Here is a 24931-nt window from a genome sequence, read left to right as displayed (position 1 = left end):
TCCCAGATAGCATTCTGAGCAGGCGTCGCTATCAGCTCCGACAAGCCTGATAAGTCCTTATGAGCACGTATTAGAAACAGCCTTTCCCAAATCCATTTCACTGCAAACTGCCACAAATCCTGTACCTCGTATATTGCAGTCAGATCCCTAAAGAAGCTTTTGGCTCCATTGAGCAGAGCCTCGTTCTCCGGGCACACCACAACATAAGCAACGTCTCGCTGAGATCCGTAAGGTTCCAGCATCAACCTCTCCCAGTAGGGCAATGCAAATGGAGACAGCACCAGGAAATCGTAATCATATCCCAGCAAAAATGTTGGGATTGGCAGTGGTTCCGGGGACTCATCGGTTCCTGGAAAAGCAAGACACGTTTTTAAGCAGAAAGCTTAAAATTAACTTCAAGGAAACATGACTAGAACAGCCTCTGGTGTTCCCAGCATCTCACAGGAAGGAGCACTGGCTATCAATGGAATAGTTCTCATTTTACAGATCCAAAGTGTAGGATCCAACCCTCTGCAAAAAAACCATCAGCTGATTGTTTTTATTTGAAATATATCAGGGCCTCAAGAAAAAGTTCCACAGTGTTTTATATTTCTGTCAGTACACAGACGATCAATAACAGATCTGCACTGTTCAGGAAGCCTTTTCCCACAGAGCCAAAGCAATCAGGGACCAAAGACAGGGAAAACATGTAAATATTCTAAGCAGATGGGTAAAGAGCCAGAGAAAGAAACAAACTTACGAACATGCATTTACATGTACTGTAAATGTATAATTGCCACGTTCTAAATATAGCTACAAGAGATCTGTTGGTGAAAGGTCACTCTTGTAACACAGTGGTAAATCAATCTCATATGCTAATGAAGTCATTAAATCGTGAGTGCACAAAATTCACCTTCTATCTGTAAATGCATCACGTGTTGGCCACTCCATACATTTATCAGAGACAAGACACTGAATAACCCCAGCTCTTGAACACAGTTCTGACAGTACTGAGCAATAGAGCACACTGCGTCAAGCATTTCAAAATCAGTATTGTTAACTCCCTATTTTTAGAGTAATAAAAATGGGGTGACTAGAAGAATTTTGAGTATAAAAACCTGAGCAGTTACTCTGTTTTTAACATTAAACCCATCTTTGCAATTTCAGTCCCTCACTGGGTGAAGTGTCAGGTGTATACAAACAGTGCAACTGAAGTTGTAAATTTTAAATGCACATCTTTAATTCATTGCCTGTTTTAAGGAATATAAATATTTTCTGTTTTTCTAAAGAGAAGAATTCTCCTCTGTCTAATAGCTCTCGTTAGTTTAAAGAAAGGTCAAGTGCTGTTCAGAATTCCAATAGGGCTGAGCAGCACCAGCCACCGAGTTGGGGTGGCTGGAGCAGAGGTAGGAGATTCCATGGAGCTGCCGGATTCCATGGAGCCATTACCGTAGGAGCCTCTCCCAGCCATTTTGTGGAACTGCTGCCACGTGAGGGGTCCCTGCACCCCCCAGGACCGGACCGTTCGCTTCTTCTGGATGGCGTCCTGCAGCACGGGCTGGAGCGAGAGCAGCATGCGGAGGATGTCCTGGGAACACTGCATGCTCACATCCACCACTGCGGGGACACAAACGTGGTCAGGGCAGCTGCACAACAGCCCACAGTCCCAAACCAGCTCCATGTTAAACATTCTCTTCTAAAAAAACACATGCAGGCCACCCAAAGGCTGGGATATATAAAGTTGAGCACGCATGGATTTACAGTTCTCCCTCTTCCCCTGACAAAATATACAGATGGATTATTTTCCTAATTTTTTTTTTTTGCTCTAGAGCTTTTCCCATTGAAAGGGCTCCCATCTTATGAGTTAAACTAACGGAAAACATCCTAAAATAAAAACAAAAAAACCAAACCAAATATAAACAACCCACAACCCCCAAACAAGTTGTAGAAGCCTGAAACTCCCGGATTGTCCCTCCCAACAAAGGCGGATTTGCAGGCTGCCACCCAGTGCTCATTTCAGAGAAGTCGAGGGAAGCCTCAAGCAGACTCAGCCCATTTCATCCAGAGCCACCACCGGGCCATTTCAGGTACAGGGCTTTAGAGTGAAAAACTGACACAAAATTTGGCACGGCTACAATTTCCAAGTGTTCTGTTTTAAGGTATCTTTACATCTTTTTATCCCAAATACCAAAGTCACAGTAACACGGAGTCTTCTCCTGGGTGCCTGAAAACATCAATTTATCTGCAGCCTGGGCTTTCCAAGTTAATCCCCCAGCAAGGCACAGGAGCCTGGCTCGTGTTCTCCCATGAGTTCTCCTCATCTTCACTTACAACTATGAATTGCAGCTACCTGTGATTCATAACTTTATCTTTCACCCTAACCCTGTTAAGAATTGCCACGTGAAAATTCTGTTAGAGAACAGTAAGCAAATACACATAATAAAGGGTACTCCAGGAGACACTGCATCATTAATCAGGCCCTCAAAGGAAAAATCCAAGGATTTCTGGCAGACCCAACATACAGTGAAGGCTACAACAATGCTTTTTTTGCCACATATGCCATTAACCCACTGCCCCCTTCTCCTCCTTAAAGAAGGGGGGAAGCCAACTGAATCAGAGCTGTTGTTTAATTCTGCCACAGTGGCCTTGACAATATGGTCACCACTTTAACCCCCTGCACTTCCTACAGGCATCAATCATTCCAAAGCCTCTGTAGAGCCAGTCACCAAAAGCTCTGTAAAAGGATAAACCCGGTGAAGTGTTGTGGACACTGACACTGGTCTCATGTTACACTTTAGATATATATTGGGAATTTACAACTGAGGGTAACCAAGGCCTTACTCTGCTTGGTGATCAGCACAGGACATAGAAGGGCTGCTTATTCTGAACACCATCAAAGAGAAGTTTGTACGAGCACACAGGTGGCAAGAACAGCCTGAAGCATTCAAAATCCACAAAGGAAAACCACAAAAACGACCCTTCAAAAACAAAAACCCAAACAGGGGGACAAGTAGAAAATAAGCTGTTTTCAATATTTACCGTTTCTTTTTGACCAGTGGTGCAAGCAAGTAGTTTTCACAAGTGCTTCATCAACTTTCCCTCCTGACATATTGTCCATGAACTGCCGTCCATGTTCCAAGGCTAAGTAGCAGTCATTGCAACAATCCCTTTCTTCTACACGTACCAGGTTGCTAACAGCACCAACTTTGGGGATGGAGTCTTGGTCTGCTGCTCCAAAGGGTGAGAACAGGTTGGTGCATTGATCCTGCAGCAACAGTATCAAGTCATCGGGCAGTTTCTCGGGTTCTTTCAGCCCTCCACTGCCGTGTTCAATGGAAGTAGCTCTGAGAGCTTCAAAGCGTTTTTCTGCTTCTTTGCCACACTCCGTGTTTCGCCCCAGAATATCCAGCTCATCTTCAAGAAACAGCCCAGAACTGTTGCCAAATTTTCTATTCATAACAGCACTGAAACCACAGGTACACCTATACTGGGCCTCTTGTGTTGGATCAGGAATGTAAACTCCAACATCAGCACCTTTGATGTTCATATTGCAAACACAAATGCAGCAGCTGTCAAAGTTGCAGTCTTTGAAGAGATTCATGACGGACTCAGAGAGGATGAGATTCACATACAGGCTGTGTGCCTCGGGGATGGAAGGCACCGTTGCAGGTTCCACGGAATTCAGCGGCCGACACGTGGAGGGCGTGGAAGCTGGGGAGTACAAATCCGAGTTCTCGTATTTCACTGAGCCCTGGGCACTCGCAGGCCCGCCAGCTCCACGGGGCGTTCGGGGAGTCCTTGGTGTTCTGGGAGTTGGGAAGCGAGGGGTGGAAGGAGAAGGGAGAATTCCAGCCCCGCTGTTGCTGGGAGGGGCACTGCTCGGGGGCATCCCAAACGGAGTATGGGTCTGTGGGGTGTAGGCAGGGCCGTACTCCTGATCCAAGGTGCTCCCATCACTGACAGCAGCCACAAGAGAAGGAAAGGCTTTAAGTACACAACATACTGGGTATGAAGTTTAAGACTCAGATTTCTAAAGAAGGACCTTCCTAATTAATATTTGCTTTTTTAAGCTAGTCTTTCATAATCCACAGCAAGATTTTCATTCCCTGAGGAACTTCAAGAGCATTTGTTCTAAATGACTTTGCAGGACTCCCACTGACAGCACCGTTAAGGAATCTCTCCCTGCCTCCTTTTGTCTTTTCCTTTGCACAAAGCTCCCAGGAAACAAGTGTGGTCAGAATAAATTATAAATTCTGTGGTTGTATGGAGTCTAAAGGACACCTTTCTCATTCATGTTTTATTTACATGTTGTGTTGACACACACTAAGAAAATAGACCAGGTCTATTGACAGCAGATTCAGCTGAATCCACGAGGAAAGTATCACCTGGAAATGTTTAACATTTTCTTTCCTAAGCACCTGAGTATCTCCAAAGACTTGTAAGGCTAATGAGACCTGGAAACATGTTGCTTATGAGTAGCCTTAAGAGAAGCAACATCAGGATTTAATCTTCATATAATTTTATCAAGAAATACACAACCTCCTTGCTGCCTAATCCATTTATACCAGCTACTAATGCAGAAGAAAAAAAGAAAGAAATCTTTTCCTCAAGAGGAGCTGGCAGCAAGACCATCCCTACCAAATGCAGGGTACAGAAACGTCCCCTGCAGTTCTGCTGTGACCAGGCCCAGTCGCACAGGGCACAGGAAATGTTTTCCTAGTCCCAGCACAGCTGAGTTTACTGCTACTTAAGAAAATAATTTAAGAAACAGCAGCACCACCTACTAAGCCCTTCCAGTACCGACTACACCACTGCAAAAACAAGGTCCCAAGTTTACATTTATCTTGATTGTTACCATCTTCATTACTTATTAAACCTGGACTTGCACCATTAAGCTTCCCCAGGAAACCTTTAAAGGAGACAACAAATAAAATGTATGTACAGTTAAGAAGCTCTTTGAGAAGAGAGTCTCCTGCAGTAGGTTTAACCAGATGGATATTTTTAAAGGCACTTGTCAGTTGTATAAACACAGAGTACATACAAATATTCCCATTACTGCTTGACAAAATAAATATTTAGGGGTGGCAAAGTGAGCACCTCACAGAGCTTAACTCCCCGTGGTCATACCCGTCTTTGATGAAAGGCATGGCAGGGCCTGGAGGAAGCAAATCCAGCTTTCCCACAGTCCAGCTCTGGCGGTAAATGCATTCCTCGGGCAGTTTGATGGGAGGAAGACACTGGCTGGGAAGAGTCTTCAGTGGTGCAAACATGGAACATCCCACTAAAGCTTGACAGTTCTCAGGTTTATAAACATAAGAATAATCCTGGAAGTCAGACATGGGAAAGCATTAGTGTGTAAATTAGATCACTGCAGCAATTAAATGCTTCTCCAAAAAACAGGACTAAGTTCAAGCAGCAGCTTTTTAATCCAAAATCCTGACACAGCTGCAAGAGAAAGCTGAGATGTGTACACACAATATTCACAATACACCAAGAAACAACAGTGAACTGCAGTGACTGAAAGGAATTTCTGCAGCTCACTAATGGCTACTCAGGTATTACTCTCTCTTAAAGTTTAGGTAGTAAAACACTACATACTTACTACAAAGTGTATTACCTCCCCCAGAATAATGCAGTTACAGATTGTACTTTATCTTTCCCCCATTCCTACTCAGATTTAAGTAACAAACTGATCAATACTCATCACAAGCATTGATCAGGACTATCAGCACTACCTACCTTGATTTCAGCAGGTTTGGGACTGCAGAAGCCCTCATCTACTTCAATTCTGAACTGAGCTCCCACAGTAGAGCTATTCCCTTCCAGCACTGTTCCTCCAAGTGTAGTGTCCATGCTGCCGTACTCCTTATTGTTCATGTTCATTGGAGAAAACCCCATAATATGTTGTTCCAGTGAAGGGGGAGTTGGATACATTTTATGGAGATCTGCAGTGCCTAATTTCAGATCAGAAGCAGACTTTAGAGCATGAAAACTTTCTGAAGTGCTTCCTGACTCTCAAAATTTCAGAAAGGCAAATGGAGGGAACATTTCCAAATTGCCACAACATATTAGAGTCAAATGTTTAGGGCTAGTATTCTCTTTAGGCAAAAAGAAAACACAAATAAATCTTACTTATGCATGACAGTGGGTCTAGATTTCCTGTTTTTGCCTCTTTGCAGTTGGATTTGTCATCGGTGCCGTTCACTGTTCGTTTAGATCCAGGCTAAGAAAGAAGTATTGTCATAAAATCATTTCAGACATAAACACATGCTCATGTTTCCTGCTAACAGGAAATCTCACCTGCACATACAAAGCTGGGACATTGTATAATATTTAGAAAAATTAAAATAGCCCAGAAGCCTGGGGTTGGGGTTACACTTGTTCTTAATTCTTGGAACCCAGAGGACCTCTCCGAACAGGTCACAATGTTGTTGAAGGGAAAGAGCAGCTACAAAATAACCCTCAGCCTGTTAGCAGCCAGTAAAAGAAGCTAAATTAGGCTTGCCCACAGTCTACCAGAACAAACCATAACACACCCAGAGCCACATTAACATCACTGGTGTTACCACAGGAAGAGAAAAGACAAACACAAATCCTCCAACAAGAGATACAGGGAAGAAAAACTGTCAAAAGTAAAAGAATAAGAGATATTTTACCATATTTAAATAGTTCAGATGTCTACAGAACTAAGTGTTCATGTTTAAGAGCAAACACACTTCCTTTACACACTGATGACCTTTGATGGCTGTTAAGATCTTTCAGCCCTTACTCAGCTACAGCTCCCATTAAAGTTGATGGGCATTTTGTCTGGGTAAGGGGATTTAGGATTAAACATGGACCAAAGCACAGTTCAGAAAAGACAACTGATTACATACAGTATTGAAATAGAAACTAGAAAGATAATGGATTCAGAGCCATCAGAGACTGCATGAGAAACTGTTCCAAGATAATAGCTGCTGCAGAGAAGCAGCTTGTTTGGCAGAATGTCCAGTATTTAAATGCCTTTTCTCTTTCAGAAGTTGCTGTTTTGTTTCAATATTACCTTGATGAACCAGTTAAACAGAGCCCAGACCACAGGAAAAGAGCACACTAGGACCTGCTGAATCTGTACAACTCTAACTAAAGGTATGTTCAGGCAGCACATACTGTGGGGATTGTAAGGAAGTAAGATCAAAAGGTTGTTTGCATCAAAAATCTGCCTGCATGAGTCAACCAGAACAGTCCGTTTGCCACTGAGGGGCCACAGCTCTTGTTTGTGTGCATGTTTTGCAACCTCTCCTACAAATGCCAGGAAAAAAAAAAAAATCAAACCCCAAACCACAGAAAGACAGGAGTTGTTCCTTGCTGGTTTTTGGCTGGCACCTGCCCGGACTTTTTGCACATCACTTACTGTGAGTTCATCTTCATCAGAATTGAAGAGATTGTCCAGGTCAGTGTAGGACACCACCAGGTCTGTCTCGTGGAACAGGCTGGTCGAGGCAGTGCGGGCGTGGGCAGCCAAACGTTGGGCATCTGTGGAGAGAGACCAACATCACAACACTGGCAATGCATCTTCATTAAAAACTTCATTAAAGAGCTCTTTCCACAGCTGGGGGGAATGGAAACCAAGGGGGGTGAGATGTCCTTGGTTCCACTCGTCCATCTTACACAGATGTGAGGGCCCTTCGATTTTAGAGCATTTGGATTTTATAGCCAACATTTGTTTGCAAGGTGCAACAAAGAAATGTTCCAAGCAGACTGAAGGGAAATACAAACAATAAAACACAAAACTTAGCAGCCTATTAGAACTTATTGACTATTCAAGACACCATTAATATAGCACAATTAAGATAGAGAGAGGGAAAAAAAGCCTCTTTACCTTGCTTGACAGAAGGACTAAACAGAGACATTGCATCCTCTCCTTCATGGGACAGAACTGTAACACTGGATGTCCCATCCTCAGCCTATTAAAAAAAGAGAGAAAAGTTTGTTTAAATTAATGGGTGGGGTGGGAGGTATTTGATGTCCCTGTGGGAATTCTGTACCTGGAGAAGTATCAGGTTCTCATTACCCTGTGAGCTCAGCAGGGGCAGGCTGGGGGCTGGTGCTGGCTCAGGGAGAGCAGAGCTTGGGCTGCAAACACAGGGCTTGTGTTGGGGATAAATTTACAAAGCAAGTTGTGGATTCTTGCTACAACACCTTAAGGAAAAACCCTTGCTATCAAATGCTACACATTAACTGTGCCAGTCCCTGAATGGAATGCATCCACACACAACTAATTCTAATTAGCAAATTTATTTCATAGACCAGCCCCCAGTGCTGTTATATTTTCTTCTTTTCTGTAGGTGCCCTTTTACTTTAAGTACAAGTCTCATGTAGCTGCACTAAAGCACAAAAAAAGAATAAAAATTGCAATTCACTGGCCAGAGAACGAGTCAGGGCTCACCTCACCTACCCCTAGACCTTTCCACTCATGAACAAAGCACTTGCCTTGTTCCTCCTCTCTCCCCAGGCACCTGCCAGCACCTATTTCCACAGGGAGGCCACTGAGCCAGACTGATCCAGCAGCTTTCTCCTCATAAACCCTGATGCAATGGCACCACCAGTGTGTCAAAAAAAAATTAGGTGCTTTTAGAGACATGCTGCTTAATTTCATTGATCATTTCTGCTAGAATATAATTTGTTTTTTAATTTGCTTCTAAACACATAAAGAAGGATTTAAATTCTATCCAGTGCCTAAAGCAATTTGTTTTAATCTCATCACTGATTCGTATCCTCACTCCTTTACTCACCTTGTGTTTCTTCCCTACTTCCCTCTCAATGTTCTGCCTGTCTTTTTTGCTGTCAGGAAATAGGAATTCCACATCTCCATCCACAAAGGCATAAGGATCAATTTCAGGTTCCTGGTCAGCTTCCGTTGCTACAGCTGTTAAATATTGGTTTTTACTCTGATACTGTTGCACCAGTTCATCTGAAACCTTCAAAGGTTTCCTACATTGCACCATTAATCTGAACAGAAGAAAGGAAAAAAAAAATCACAAAATCATTTATTTAGCATTTATTATGTGGAAATATTTCTGCTATCACACAGCCTTTACAAGAACAACCTCGTCTTCCCACTTCCTTCCTTCACACCTCAGCTTCAGAAAACTTTTGGGGATGAAGATTAAATCATCACTCATTTAATATCACCTCCTTCCACACATCAGACCCAGCCCTGTGATTCATCCTGCCCCTCTCTCCTCAAGCACTGTCAATTCACATAAAGATTAGTAATTTATCCCAGGTCATGGCTGTCATTTACTATAAGGCACAAATGGATTCAACTCTCCACATCCACTAAAAGAAACTCACCAGGCTAAAGAATTACTCACTGCATTCCCAAAAAAAGCCCAAGCAATAATCACAAGTAAAGCACACAAATGCCACTGTGCTCAGGAGCCACTTATATCACTTAGATCAATACAAATGAAGCTTGCAGCACACCAGTAACTAATTTACTAATGAGAAAAATCAAACCACATTTGCCTTTATCAGCATTTTTCTTTTGTTAACATTCTGAGCCAAAATTGGAGCTGGTAAGTACACAGAAATTAAGGTTTTCTCTCAGGAGTATTAGTTTCACAAATGTAACATTGCACCAGGAAAAAAAGATACTGGCAAAGAGAAAACTGTTCTGATTATGAGCTGTAGATCTGCCCCTGAACCAGCTTTATTTTCTGTATCCCAACATACAAAAGGCACCAGGAGAGGAAGGTGCTCCCTCAAACAAGATGAGTAGTTCCTGCACATTCCTCTCAACTATAGAAACAGTTTGACTTTGTCAAAGACACTTCCTAGAAACAAACTGTCCCATAAAACACCTCACAGCCAACAACAATGCCAAATCTATCCATGCTGCTCTTCCATGCTCAATAAACCAGTTTTCTAAATCCTGCAAAAATTGCCATCAGAAAAGAAAAAAATAAGGCAAAAAAAGAGATGGGAACGACTTTCTAGGAATGGGGAATTAAAGGCCTTTGCTGTATTTTTGACCGGCATGAGTCAACCAGAGGAAGAGAAGTTAAACAGCCAGATATTCTAGGGGAAAAAAACCTGGTTTTGGTAAGTTTTCAAACCAAACTAGGAAAGACCATGTCTTGAAGAGAAAAAAGGAAACGTTTTTCCTTATCTGCTTGGCTGAAGTGAATTCAAAGCACAGAAAAAAAAGCACTAAAAAATCCTATAAATGCACATCTTGAAAGAGTCTCTCAAACACTGACCACAAGATAAGAAACTATGTTGTGAGCACAGACCAACAGCTACAACAGATTTACTCCTTCTCCCAGCTTTCCTGCACAGCCATCCCAGTGCTGCCACCAGTGGCTTCCCACTGCCAACAACAGGACAAAAACCAACTCCAACCTTCTGTCTTGTGAGTAGCTGCCTTCCACCACAAATTCAGCACCTTAGCTCCTAAAATAAAACCCAAAGCTCTCAATAATTTGATCCTCATCACAGTAAGAGTCTCCTTTCACCTGAACAGGAATATAAAAATTTGGACCAAAAATAATCAACAGAAGTGCACGGATAGAGGCAGCTCTGGGTGCAGTTCTTAATTCCTCGATCACAGCCCCGAGCCCAAGTTTGTCACCTCTTCATCCACGTCCCAATCCTGTTAAGCTCTGACTGCTATTAACAGCCCTGTCAGCACCTGTTACTTCCCATGGCTGTCCTTTTGCGGCGGTGTATCCTCACGGGGAAGTGTTGTGAAACAGGGATGACAGGAACAATTTCCTACTCACTGCAACAGCACAGGGACACAGCCCACGAGGCCAAGGGGTTCTGGTTCAGGTTTTTTGTTCTTATGGCTTGGGTTTTTTGGTGGTGGTGATCTTTTTTGTGGAGTTGGTTTTTGCTCTAACTGGTAAAGCAAATTCATCTTAACTCATTCTGCAGTAAAACAGAGCTCAAACCTAAGCTTTAACACTAAAACCACCAGAGTTTTATTTCCTCCACTGCCCTTAAGCTCCAGAATTTATTAAAACTTAATATCCAAAGTAGACAATTCCTTTATCCCAATGGAAGCAAGCAGCAGAGCAGAATGTTTTACAAGCTGGGGCTTGTAACACCAGCTCTTCTGAGTGAAGACAAGAGCAGAAATGAGAGAAGAAACTTTTAACAGGATCTCTGCAGCTCAGACCATTCATATTTTCTTCAAATAATGAAGAAAGCACACACTAAAGTGAAAAGGTTATTTCTGGTTTGTTTTTTTTTTTTTGGGGGGGGGGAGGTAAGGGACTTAAGTCCCAAATAGGCATCATTTGGCTACAGATTAATTTTATAGTATAAAAATAAATATTATTGCTGTCAGCTAAATCAGAGCTAAAATGAGAAAAAACTGGAAAGTCTTGCTGCAGATCTGACTGTGCTTTGTGCTCCAATTTCACAAGAACTAACTTCTTGTACCCAGAGTTGTGCTCACACCCTCAGCATTACTGCTCCTTATACAGAGAAACTCCTGCCTCTGGCCTTCCTGTTCCCTCACTTCTTGTGTTACTCCAGTACCAAGCACCACTTACTCTGTAACTGATGTTACATTTTCCTGTCCAGCAGGTATTACTGGATCATCTCTCAACTTATCATTTGGAAGCTGGGGTGGTAAGAACTCCACATCCTTTTTCTTTGGAACTTTATAATACTTCCAAGTCGTGTCAGCTTCGTCCTCCTCCAAATTCACGGCAGTGCCGACATACATGGTGGGCTCTATAACTTCGGGGAACGCAGCTGGAAAAGGCTGGGACAAGCCATCGAGCCTGTCTTCCATTGCTTTTGTGGGAACCAAGGGGTCTGGCGTTGGCATCTGGTAGAAGTGTTGACTCTGGGGCGTGGAGGGAGCTTTGGGCACCCCCTCGTCGGCGCCGTCGCAGGGGTGGGGGCTGAGCGGCGGCGGCTGTGGCGAGTTTGCCAGCTCGGCCCCGTGCAGCTGGGGGGGCTTTGCTACATCGTTAGTTCGGATATTGGCAAACCTCACTTGGCTGTCTGGTGCAGTCATCACAAGCCTCTGACTCGCTGAATCTGCCTCCATGGCAACATCATCACTGATAGATACACGATGATGAAAAGGAGTCAAAGGGCGTTTCTGTGGCTTATCCCCTTTGTCTTGCTTCTCATTTGTCTTGTGCTTCGGAGCCGCCGGCTGCTGGGGGCCCACAGGTGGGGCCTGCCCCTGTTGACCTGAATTTCTTGGTTTGAGATTTTTGTGCCTGCAGAATTAATACAGGGGAAAAGACTCCACATTAATCTTTCAAATATGTCTGTGGTGTTCTTTTTCACTAGATAAGAACCTGCTTCTAGGCCATTAAACAGCCCATTAGAGACGTCTGGAACTGAAACCATTTCGAAGTGAAGCTGCCTCTTCTTTCTGACCAGAATTTGAGTGACTTGAGTAGCATTGTAAGATTTTTAAAAATTGTTACATCTGTTCTATGAGCCAAACACACAAATTATCCTCAGAATTAAGACAGTGCTTTATAACTGCTTTAGCAGAAATAGATTGTCACATGAATACCTTGTCACTTTTAACTTGTGCCAGCACTGATGAAGCAGTAGAACAACGTAAGAATTAGTGAATGGCTTCTGGAATTCAAACACTGACATGAACCAAGAGAGCTGCCCAAGCCTCAGAGGGTTGACTGGAAAATTAACATCAAGAACTAAGAAGCCACACTAAGTTCTACAAAAGCTCTTTCCAAGCTATTTCAAGGCTTTTGTAGCTGCTTACCTACAAGTTTAGCAAGCGTGGGAATATGAAAAACTCAGTGTCTCAACTGCATTAATACAGTTGGGTTTTTTCAGTGAAAATGCACTTGAGCTAGAACATTTCATCTGGAAGTTCAAGATGCCAACTTTCAGGATCATCTGACAGAATGAGGCACATGAAATACTGAAGTGTAGAATGAAATGTTTATGATTAAGCCATTGAACTGCATGTACATCCTCAGTGCCTGGGAACTCTTTGCCACTCTTCCATTAGCAAAGTTAAGCAGCACTTGTATTGAAAAAACAGGATTAGGCAGGGATAAAAGGTAAGAGGTATCAAAATCTATTTTTACTTCAAACTCTCTCACACATCCAAATGTTTTTCTCCACTTAGAATTCAAAACACATGGAATAATAGGGGGGTTTAGGTCTTTGCAATTTCTCTTTAGGCAATTGCATATCTCTAATACATACCTCACATAGTTAATTGATTAGTTTTTTCTTAACTAGTGCTATCATAGCTAAATTCTCCTTGAAAAGAACATTTAATCCTCCTCCACATCCCAGCTCTTCTCAGGACACAAGTATTTCCACAGAACTTTAACCAACCATTTCAATAAGTGAGTTTAAAAAATGCATTTCTCTCAAAATGCTACATCCTCCAGACATTAATTTTTTTCTAAGATATCAATATTCACTGCAAGGTAATCAGTGTAACATTTAAATCAGAGAAAGTGTTTAAACCTTTTGCAACACTTCAGTCACCTCAAGATTAATTTTCTACCATAAGTACAAAAATTGAGAATTCAATGAAATTAATGTTTCCATTTATTTTAAATACCTGTATTAACAGTCTGTGGCACTGCAGCCTCAAAAAAGGCTGTATTATATATTTTTATTTAATCTCAGACTTTTGCCCTTTGTTTTGATCCCTTTTTCCCCCAGCTAATATAAAAAACATACACTGGCATCCACTCCCAGAGAAGTAGTTCTCCACACAGCCACCCATGGAATGCCACCCTTCCTAGACAGCAGGTTCGGGGGTTTTATTCCTATTTATCCAGCTCATGATTAACAGCTTTGTCCTTTCAAGGCTAATGCCACAGCCCTCTAGAAGAGGTGCTTAAATCCTAAATAAATAGCATTCGCTTCCCATTCCCTGAGAAAGCTGCCCATATCCATAGAGAATTCCAGCCCAGGACTCAGGAATCGTCCCTGCACTGGCAGCAGGTCCCCTCAGCTGATTCACTTGACTCCAACCTCTGCTGTAACTTCTTGGGCAGACTTTGAAGACCTCCAATGACATTTAGGAGAGGAGATACAGATTTTGTTACAGCTTTCCTACGAGCAGCTACTGCTTAATTACCCCTGCAGGAGCGATCAGGAGCCTCTCCTGAGCACTTCAGCCCCGGTGAACATCGGAGGCTGCGCCTCTGCCAAGTGCTGTACCTTGAACAATTGCAATTTGTCCTCTGCGTGGCTTCAACAAAATCCCAGGATGCCACCTTGTCAGCTGTCTCCTCCTCACACAAGCCATTTGATGTAGCAGAATACTTCCTCCTAGGATTCAATACCAGGAGAGTTATTTGGGAGCAACATATGTTCTTCTCTTATCTTCTGGCAAAGCTCAAGAGCAGTTTGGTGACATGGGAATCAGCAAAGAAATGATAAATAGCCTTTTCCTGACATATTAAACTGAGAACTAAGTAAATCATTCCTAAATAGTTAGGAAAAAATAAACTTCTTTAAAAATGGTTTATTAGAAGAGTAAAGCACATTCCACCAGCAGCACCTTTAACAGAACTAATTGCTACACGGAACTCACAAAATATTGGTATTTTTGGCTTCAGAGGATGAGTACGTACTTGTTCTGTGCTCTGTTCATGTTGCACTCTTGCCAGACTCTGTCCACCACTTGGTTGGCCAATTTTCTGGGGATTTTGCCACCGTGATGGCTGGTACTGTCCGAGATAAATCCGTCTGAAACCGAGGAAAACTTCACCCATTTCTGGGCAGATTGAGCATCAACTGAAAAGCAGCACCAGAGGAAACAGATTTAGGCTGTGAGACAATGCAGTGTCTATTATTCCAAATCAATCACCACAGGAGCATGATAGGAAGAAAAGTATCTTCTTGACTCAATGTTAGGAAATAAAAACACACAGAAAATTTAGGACTAGTAGGAAATTATTACAGGAGATTTTAAAAAGCACCATATATATATTCATGTTGTAAGTGGACTGGCTATTCTTTATCTTTGATGAAAGTTACCTGAAATGGAAAATAACTTGAGCAAAGCCAACATTATGATTAAAAAAAAGGGTCAAGCTTGGGTAACAGAAGATCATGGAAGCAGAAAAGAAACAAAACCTCTTCTGCACAATAAAACTTACGTAAGTCACCTGAAACTATCTGTGAGTCTCACCTGCTGTGACCTAAATCAGCGCCCCATAACCACTGCTCACACCCAGGGCAGAGGGCACACAGCCTTGCTGGAAACTTAACTACAGCCAATCTTCCTGGACTGTGAGAAAGCATCACCTTCTCACTAACGACCAAGGGCACAACGGGGGTTATGAAGCTGTGTCAGAACACAGACAGACACACGGGAAAAAGCCCCCAAAACTTCCCCAGAGCAATCTAAAGGACTGGTAACAACCCCAGCTACAACAGCAGTTCTAATTTCAGTAGCTTACAGAAGAGTTTATTTTGCTCACAACTGGCAACATTGGTTTTACTACAACAAACTTAGGACTAAAGAAATGTGATTTTTCCTACCAAGCCAGCTGCACACTGAGCACCTGAATCCCCTGCAAGCACTGCTGGGTTTGAAGGAGATGCCATGGAAATGATTCCCTCATGCAGGAGCCAATTCCTTCCCACCTGTTTGAACTTCCTCCGGGGACGTGGGTGGAGTCAGTGTGACCGAGGACATGGCAGGGTCTCTGGTGGAAGCAGGCACTTGGTGGACCCCCAGGCAAGCGGTGGAGCAGTGGGGAGCCCCCACGGAGCTGGGAGCAGGGATGTCTGTCTGAGGGACCAGCACAAAGCACGCAGGGTACACCATCCTCACACCAGCTGCCAAGAGAGGGCATTTCCCAGTTACTTACCAAGGCTGACACTCAAAGTCATCAAATGGATCATTTTAGCACTCACTCCTAAGCTTACAGACCCTCTTCTACCTACTGAAGCATCTCCTTGGACAAAAGACCTCTGTTGTCACCTTCATCATTACTTGATTTGCTTTATACAGAAGATTTGGGCTTTGCATACACAGGCAGAGACATCCACACGCTGCTGCCTGCTTCTATCATTTTGTTTTATAAAGGCTGAAAAAATCCTTTTTAGTATCATGTAACACTGCCAACATCCCCATCAGCACGAGGGTCTCCAGCCTTCATTGCATTCCGAGCCCCTCACAGAGAAGGGATTGCATTAGCTGGCAAATCAAAGGTCACAAGCCCACAGCAGGGCAAACTACTGCATCCAGGGGCTGGGATTTTGGGAAAAATGGCAAATAAAGGGAGTGCCTGAGTACATCAGGTTCTCCAGGACTGTGGTTTTAAAGACATCACTAAAAGGCAAGTGCTCTGTTTGAATTTGCACAGACTCTGAAACAGCACAACTTGATTTTGATGCAGCTCAGATGTCAACAGTGATCATCCAGGGTGGTTTTTTATTCTCTTTATTATTTATTTTTTTAAAAATTTTGCCTCTCAGGGCACATAAGAATAAGACCTCCTACTACTGGGTCTGCAAAATCTACTTTGAGCAGCAACTCATCGTAGATAGTCCCCAGCACCAAACAGGAAAACAAAACCCAACAACCATTGTTGCAAAAGGAATCAAATGGGGTCACTTCTGCATTCAGAATTTTGCAGACTTAATCAGCCAGTTTATTTCAGTAATTAAAAGGTAATCAAGCTCACCAACAAGAACTTCAACAGCAGCTAAAGAATCATCCTCCCAATCCATTTCTTCTTGTTTTTCCTCAGATCCCTCCTTCAAGTTGGATGTGACGGGGTAGAATTGCTTCCACTCCCCAATCAGCTTTTTTGTGGATGAATCAGAAAGCTTGAAGGACTGCCCTGTGAGTGTGCCATTCAACCCAAAGGGGCTCAGGATAACTAAAACAGAAATAAAAATCCATTGGAGATGATATCCACCCCAAATTCCCTCTTCCCCCCTGCAATAGCAGCACTCTTATTTCAGCCACACCAAATGAACAACTTACCATAGGTAAGTCAAAATGCAGCCTAATCATGATTTACACTACGTGAGTTTTTGGCAATAGGCTCACATTGTTAAATTTATATGTACTGTAAGAATTGAGGAACCACAATAACAACTACAAATTAATCAATTCAAACAAGCAACAGGCAAGTTTTCATCTTGGCTTGCAAGGAGTCTCAGATACAGGTGGGATAAAGAAACACTTCCAAATCCTGGCAGAGTTAAGGTGTTTCCTCATCCTTTCATTCAGCTTGTTACAACAACAGGGAATACACAGGGAATCATCTGTTTCATGTTTAGTCTTGTCCATAGTAGGGAAGCACAGCTGCTGGTAAATTGCATTCAGAAAAAAAAGCAAGTTTGGACACTGAGCATTGCTAAAGGTGTGTGGTCATGCAGGAGAGGTGATTTTGATTTCTGCAGCAGCACAAGGGTCTGACACAGGGAGGGATCACACAGCCCCACTGACCAGACTCAGGCCCCAGCACTCCTCTGTCTTCCAGAGCACAACCTGCATCTGCTGGGGGAACCACAGGGATTTACAGGCAAGGAAGAGCCAAGTAAAAAGGGAAGGGGGTGTGAATAGGTTAAATACACTGAGTCAGAAATGGGTTTCTCACAGAGGGTTGGTGAAGGTATGTGGGGGTTATAGGGTTGAAACGGCAAAATACTTAAGTCACCAATAGGACAGTACTTGGAAACCGTGTCATGAGGACAAATGATTCAATTACATGCCAAGAGATGAGTATGCAAATGCTCCACCTGCAGAAGGGCCAGGACACAGCAGCCTGACTGTGTGAGGACAGGGCACAGCTGGGGACAGCAGGACATGCTCTGCCCCCACTGCCAGCCTGCCCCAAGCCCTCAGTGAGCACCCAGAGGATGAATCCAGGTGTAACAGCCAGCACTGGCAGCAATCCCACCTTGGAAGGGGCTGTTGGACTGCTGGGCCAGGGTGAGGTGCTCCTCGCTGAGCAGGTACACGGGCTGGTGCTGGCTGATCTCCACGCTGGTGCACACATTGCTGTCCCCGTGCAGGAAGAAGGTGAACGAGCAGGACAAGTGCTCACTGCAAAGGCAACGGCAGAAAGTAAGTCTGAAGTACAGAATTTCAAATAAGTTGGTCTCTTTTTCAGCAGTTAGAAGGCACTTCCTCACAATATATTCATTAATGGAAGTAACTGAAACACTCTTATACCTAAATAGCAAGAAAATGCTAAATATGTGTTCCCTTTACAAGGCATTCCAGCATTAGAGTCAAAGCCAAAGAAAAATCAGTTAGAAAACAACAGGCACTAAGTTTTCCATTTCTTCAGCCTGACACATTATATTTTGCTGTCATGAGGAAATTTAAAACACAATCTTTTATGAGACAAAAACCTGTAACTTAATATTTTTATACCTTATGCATTTATTTAAAATCTCTAGAAATATTTCTGAATGTATTTTATTTTTAGTGAGGTCATATCTAGGTTCTCCTGTAACAGCTCCACTAAGCAGAATTTAATAACAGCCAACAAGTCACTTAAATTTAAGAGCAAGAAGAATGGCAACAGCTTTGAGAAGTGCTTTTGTTTTGTTCTTTAAATTGAATCTTATCTTCATGGTCTTGAAGCCAATCAAGTAACTAAAAATGAAATCCCATACCTACACACAAAAGGGAAGATACAATCAATTAAAAAAAACCAAGGCTCAAGACATTCTTAATTAAAGTCATTAAGGCAAGTGTCAATGTTTAATAGCAGATGCTTCACTGACAGCGTCTCTCATGGTCCAGAGTTTTAGGGGAAAAAACCCAAAAGGCTTGAACAGCAAAAAAATCCCCAACCATAAACATTTCTCCTTCCTACACCTGGGCTAAATGCTGTTTGCCAGTGCTGGGCACAGTTATTGGTGAGCACCTACATGAAACCTTCAGCTCCCCAAGATCACGCTGCACAGAATTCCCAATTTTGGGGGCCCTGCTCCCTGCTGTTGTTACAAAAATACAGCTGGCCCCTGCAAGGACAACCAGCAAAACATTTTATGTTGCATCCACATCAGTTCCGTGGTTTATGTGAAATATATTTCACCAACTTTAATTAAAGGGCAGGAGGAAAGGAAGGCAAAACCAAGCAGAGTGAATTATCAACTGCTCCATAACAGCTGAAATCCCACACTGCTCAGGAATCTCAGGAAAATTAAGTTTCCAAAACGCAGTGAGGATGGAGCTGAGCATCTTGTTGATGATTTCAAGTTGAAGAGAAGTCATGTGGCCAGGACACACCACTAAATTCCTGTATGGAAATCTGATTAAATTTTAATCCTTATGCAAATAGTGGAAGACTGATTTCCAAACTGAATTTTATTTTCCAAACCATAATGGATGTTTTGAGGTGAAGGAGTTGGCAGTGTCTTGGTTCCCAGTGACAGACACAATTCAGAAGCTCAGTATCAGCAAGATAAAATTTAAAAATAAAAGCACATATTCCCTATATACACTTTAAATGCAATTAAGCTTCACCTCTTGTAAACACCCCATTGTTAGCCAGATAAAGGGCAGACAATCACAGCATAATCTGATGGAATTCAGATAAACCAAGACAAAGGGAGGCATCAGCATGATAACAGAAGCATTTCAATTCATCACACTGCAAAACCAGTCCTAAGGAGGAGCAAGGAAAACTCAAGGTCACCATTCGAAAGCCAAATCCAAAAATACAAACAAAAAAACCCACCCAAATCAGATCTCTTTTCTCCCCCAGCTCAGCAGGGGAGAGGTTTCCAGCAACATAATCCAGTGAGAGAGCACCCAGTGCTGGCACCTGCATTGTTCCCAGCCCTGGATCCATGGCATGGAGAGAGGATCCACTGCTACAATCCATCCTGGAAAACCCAAGTATCACCCCACTTCCACTAATCCTGGTTATAAATTTAAGTGTTAAACAGCAGAATGATGCACAGCACCGTGGGGGTTTCTTTCAGAGGTGCAGCAAAGTCGCTTTATGGCCAGTAGAATAATATGTTTCACAGGACAAATACACAGTAGAAACAGGGAAACTCAGGATAAGGGAAACATCCCACCAGGGACAAAAAGTATCCCCTGGAAGCAGGAGTTTGCTTTAAACTAAAGGTTAACCTGAAATGCAAACTTAACACTTCATGGACTCAAACACAGTTTGTTTCTTCTGAGCCAGTCGTGCTCAGAAACTGCTTCTTCACATTTAATTTCTTTTCGGTTACAGAACCTAAAAAATATCAATGCATGTGGAAATAATCACAAGAAATACAAATAAAGAATCCTAATTAAAACAAAAATCAAAACCACAGGGAAGCTCTTTGGAGGGAGTGGAGAAAAGGAGGAAGGAACACAAAGAACCAGAGCTTTATGGTACTGGATGCCCCTACACACATTATTTTATGGAGTTAGCAAAAAACTCTAGAAACATGCATGCTTTTTATTATTGGTTTTTTTTTTAGTTAATACATTTGAACATCCTCCAATTCTTTAAGTTTCTAGAGCCTGGCTGCCAGTGTACAACCTCAGCTTAGGAGGAATATTCCAAACCTTACCATAATCTACTAAAAAAAAAAAAAGGTGTGTGTGTATATATATATTTCCACTATTTCCCTAAGTCCGCCTCTAATCTCCTCAATAACTCACCTCACAGCCAAAAATCCTCATCAAGCAAAAAACCCACCTCATATCACTTTGGGGTAAATAGGCAAATTATCTTTACAAGTCAGTCAAGGACACAGTAACAGAATCAGGCTGGTGGTTTCCTGCCTGCTAACGGAGAGTTCATCCTATTTTTATTTGCAGACTATTTTAGGTAGCTCAGAAGATCACTGGTAATTTGTGCAGAGCATCTCACGTCTGAAATATTAAAAAAATCCCTACACCTCAACACTTCGAAATTTTATTCTGCCTAAAGAGAGAATCAGTGACGTCCTTAAGGTCAGATATAGAAAAAAAAAACATAGCTGATGGTAAAGTCAGCATAGATAACCCCCTTTTTAGTACTTTTACCACTACCATCATGTACTGTTGCACATACTTTTATTCAGAAAATTCTGAAAACAAAATCCTAACTCTCAAAAAACCTCTTTTTCTTGTCTGACCCCAAACATCAAGTTGCTCCATTAACATTTCTAATTAATTTCATTCAAGTCCCCATCACAGAATTTAAGTACCAATAATCCAGTTTCCAACTGATCTCTGAATAGATATGAAGTGCCATCAGAAAAAGCATTCTTTATGATTTTTGATCTGAACACACCAGAATTCAGTTAGATTGAGGTCCAATCCTGAAAGCAACTTTAAAAACAAATAAAAGATAAAATAAGAAAGAGACTCCTTGGGAATAACACTATTTGAAGCAACCTTCAATCCTCACCTACACTCCATTAAAATACATTTGTGTAAAACCATTTGATTCCCCCATGCTCCCTCTTCCCTCTAATCATACAAAACAAAGATGTTTTAGTTTCAGAGACAAAGGATTATGATTTAATGGGGGGAAAAAACCAGAGGCTGCTGTGGACAAATTCAATACAATTTCTCCTTCTACCTTTTTAAGAATAACTGAAGGGTAGGAGGGGAAACCACACTAAAATCCACATCTACAGGAGGTTTCCATTAGCAAATCTGAAAATATCTTCTTGATAAAAAGGTAATTAGGTCTGGTTTTGTCTCCACATTAGGACTTCTGTAGAGCTTTAGATCTTTAAAGTGCTTCCCAAACATTGGCTGCATTAGGACCCCACTAATCCACACTCAAATCACCTCCCCTCGACACCAACAGCACCAGCACAAGGAAGGCTCCAACTAAAAGCACATTTTGATAGTAAATTTAAAAAAAAAAAAAAAAAAGGCATCCAAATGTTTCATCTGAAAGAGAAAATGTTTGTTTTATGTAATTACTATCTCCTGTTTTCCTAGACTGTCTTTGTGAATTACTTCTGAGTTGAAGTGGGAGCACCTTACACTGCCAAAGCACTGCTAACCCAACCAAAATATTTACTGAATCCTTATAAACTACACACACTCACTGCCACTCCCTACACGAGGGAAACAGACGGTGCAGACTGGAATTTCTGTCCCAGGACTAATGCTTGTCGCAGTTCTGATCCCACCATTTCCCTTCCAGTGGGGCAGAACACACTGTTTGTTTAGGAGCACAAACGCATCAGCTGAGGTAAGGCTCTATGTAATTAATTAGTTTGCACCATTATTTCAGTCTGTTATAAAATGATTGCCAAAAATTGGTACATCTTGCCCAGTGCCCAGAATCCTTGGGGCATTTTCCCCAAGAATCAACACCAGGACTGGCTGACAATAATTGCCAGCAGCAGCCACAGACCTGAGAGTTCCCAACTCTCAGTCACCCCAAGAGTTGTCCTTCACCACAGACAAGTTCTGGGTGCCACTTAAATAAACTCAAAGCATTAAAGAACCTCCTTTTGAAAATGTGACACTTCCCTTCTATAGTAAATTCTTGGGCTGGAAAACACAGTCTTATAATTAAACAGAAATAAAAATGTGAATAGGTTTAAGGTGACACCCCCCCCCCCCCAAAGGCCTAAGACCCTTCTTTTGTTTTTTGTTTTCTTTGCCCTTTAACCAAGCTGGGATACAACAGAACAGTTCTTTGGGACTATCCGCACTTCCAGGTGTGGCTGGAATGTCGCAGGTACTGAGGAAAAGCCTCTTCTCCACCTCCTTCCCTCCTCTGCTGCTCCAAAATCCCATCCCATTTCAAATGGGGCATCTTCAATTCCCACTCACCATCCACAATTCTGAATTGCCAACCCCCCCCAAGTCTTAATTCTGACTACAAAGGAGCAGGAAATTCAGTGTGCTTGTGCTGTGATCAGCAAAATAGGAAATAAGTGAAACACTAAAACCAGTGCAAAGAACCTCAGCAAATGCAACGCTACAGCAGCTAGAGAGCTGCACATTCCGTATCATAAATGAAGCATCCAGAGCTGAAATTCCAGCTGCTTCTCTCACTCTGGACAAAGCCATGGAGCAGAGATGTTCTTCCAAGCATCCCTGAGTAATTCCCCATGGCCAGGAAGGGAAATACAGCAGAAAGCTGATTTTGATGATAACACAAAGCAGAAAAACATAGCTAATAGCAAAGTAGAAAAAACCCTTCCAGTTCAAAGCACATCATTAATGACTCCTGTCAAAAGGCTCTCCAAAGCATTCTTCGTGGCTGAGGATGTTTTGATTTGACTTAGACCTGAGTTAAAAATATTTATTTATTCCATAACTGAGTTATGTGCACTAAAACAAATATAAATGTAGCAAGCAACCTGTATTCCAGAATAAGCCACAGCTGCCTTAGACTTCTAAACTTATATTAACTTCATTATTAATGGGCTTAGCTTCATCCCAATAGAAACAATTTTACTTTTATACACACTAAAACTCCAGCATGATATTTTAAAAGGAAGCAAACTGATTTTTTTCAGAGGGCAGCAAGAAGGTTATATATACAGACAAAGGTATAAATTTTTCTAGATACAACTACAAACAATACTACAAAAAGAGTTTGCTCACGTTCCTGTATTTCAGAACTTAAATGAGGCTAATAAACCTGTCACCTTGTATTTTAGCATCCTTTAATTTGAGGCTGCAAATCTCAATTATCTGAGCTTGAGCTTTCACAGGGAAAGATACATGTGCTATAAAGAATAAGGAACCAGAACATATTTGGGAACAGGATAATAGCTGAACATCCCTGTGTCCCAAAGTCAGGGGAACAGCTTTCCCTGTATTGCTCTTTCCCATTCTGAAACATTTACAAACATCTTGTTAAGCCAGATTTTTTCAAAGTTCAAAATGGAAATGCATTATAAAATTGTCATCTAACAAAATCTGAAGTATCTGTATGGCTTTTGTATTATTTTATTGTTTAGTGAACAAAAAGAGCAGATTTATGGTTGAAAACTAAAAACCAAGAGCCATATCGTTTTTTTCCTTTTTCCTGATGAACCAACTACCAGTGTAATTTAAGCTAAATAAGAGAAAACTGCTTTGTGATGTAAAGTGCTAAATTTGTCTGCTTGTAGTCTCTCTAGCAACCCAATATTCCAAAGAGACAATCATGTGATCAATGCTCTCAGCTCCTGCTGTTTATCCTGCACTGTCCTACTTACAGCAGCTCTCAATTCCAGCTGTCTACAGCAAAAGGAAAAACATCACCTGCTCTCCTGCCGGGACATGATGCCAGAACAGCCTCATTAGAGCTGCTGTAAAAAAATGTTGACATTGTTTGATTTAAAGATTAACATAGGGAGGAAATTTACACTGCAAAGACTTGAGCAGCCTTAAAAGAAAATATTCCAGCACTATCAGGGAAGAGCCACTTGGTTTCAGACTAAATAGACAGAAATACACCCAAAACCTGTGGATGAACCTTGTTTTGGTAGTTAACTCTCTCAAGTATGAAGGAATTGTTGAGCTTTAGCACCCAGAAATCTTATTCTATTCCTTAATAATAATTCCCAGCAGCATCCCAGGGGATCAAGAAGTAAAATTTTCTGTTCCTGTGGAAAGACGACCATGGGAACTGGGAAAAAGGGATGTAAATGGGGATGAGGCAGAAATGTGGGTTGAAAAAGACCAAAAGCAACATTCCCTTTGTCTTAAGGGCAGTGAAGACCAGCCAGGCAAGAGCTGATCCCGTCCACGCTGTTCAATGGCAACACAGATATTTCTGATGGCACAGCAGGACCATTTCCAGGGCCCAAACTAAAAAAATACCCCCCAAACACACAGTGCAGCCATGGCCATCCCAGTTCCAGACTGCAGGGTTGCCACCAGGCTTGCACCACACTCAGGAATCACACCCACACTTCCACCTCTTCCTCATGGCAAGATGAGGTAAAGAGGGGGAAAAAAACCTCTCTACAGAACCATGATAAGCACACCTTCAAAACAAGACAGCTACATGTACAGAGGTGTCAAATAAAACCAAACTGACATCTAGAATATTTTGCAGCAGTCATT

At 42.1% G+C, this 24931-nt stretch overlaps 1 protein-coding gene across 1 annotated transcript in view; it reads right to left on the bottom strand.

Moving 5' to 3' along the window:
- Positions 1 to 24931, bottom strand: part of MED13 (mediator complex subunit 13) — a 53804-nt gene that overhangs the window by 11486 nt on the left and 17387 nt on the right. Inside the window, exons 4-18 of the mRNA XM_042026410.1 lie at positions 17856 to 18001; positions 16629 to 16826; positions 15583 to 15777; positions 14565 to 14727; positions 14149 to 14259; positions 11520 to 12203; positions 8751 to 8967; positions 7838 to 7922; positions 7370 to 7491; positions 6112 to 6202; positions 5719 to 5933; positions 5107 to 5303; positions 3019 to 3935; positions 1429 to 1596; positions 126 to 349 (exon numbers count right to left, since the gene is read on the bottom strand). Of these exons, the coding sequence (XP_041882344.1) occupies positions 126 to 349; positions 1429 to 1596; positions 3019 to 3935; positions 5107 to 5303; positions 5719 to 5933; positions 6112 to 6202; positions 7370 to 7491; positions 7838 to 7922; positions 8751 to 8967; positions 11520 to 12203; positions 14149 to 14259; positions 14565 to 14727; positions 15583 to 15777; positions 16629 to 16826; positions 17856 to 18001 (3733 nt within the window). The remainder of the gene's footprint in view (positions 1 to 125; positions 350 to 1428; positions 1597 to 3018; positions 3936 to 5106; positions 5304 to 5718; positions 5934 to 6111; positions 6203 to 7369; positions 7492 to 7837; positions 7923 to 8750; positions 8968 to 11519; positions 12204 to 14148; positions 14260 to 14564; positions 14728 to 15582; positions 15778 to 16628; positions 16827 to 17855; positions 18002 to 24931) is intronic.

This window comes from Corvus kubaryi, unplaced genomic scaffold (assembly GCF_017639235.1).
Source record: "Corvus kubaryi isolate FWS band 111438036 unplaced genomic scaffold, C.kubaryi_AGA036_p1.0 37284, whole genome shotgun sequence".
Classification (NCBI taxonomy): Eukaryota; Metazoa; Chordata; class Aves; order Passeriformes; family Corvidae; genus Corvus; species Corvus kubaryi.
Note: the sequence above shows the minus strand (reverse complement) of the source record. Positions and strands in the feature narration are given on the sequence as shown.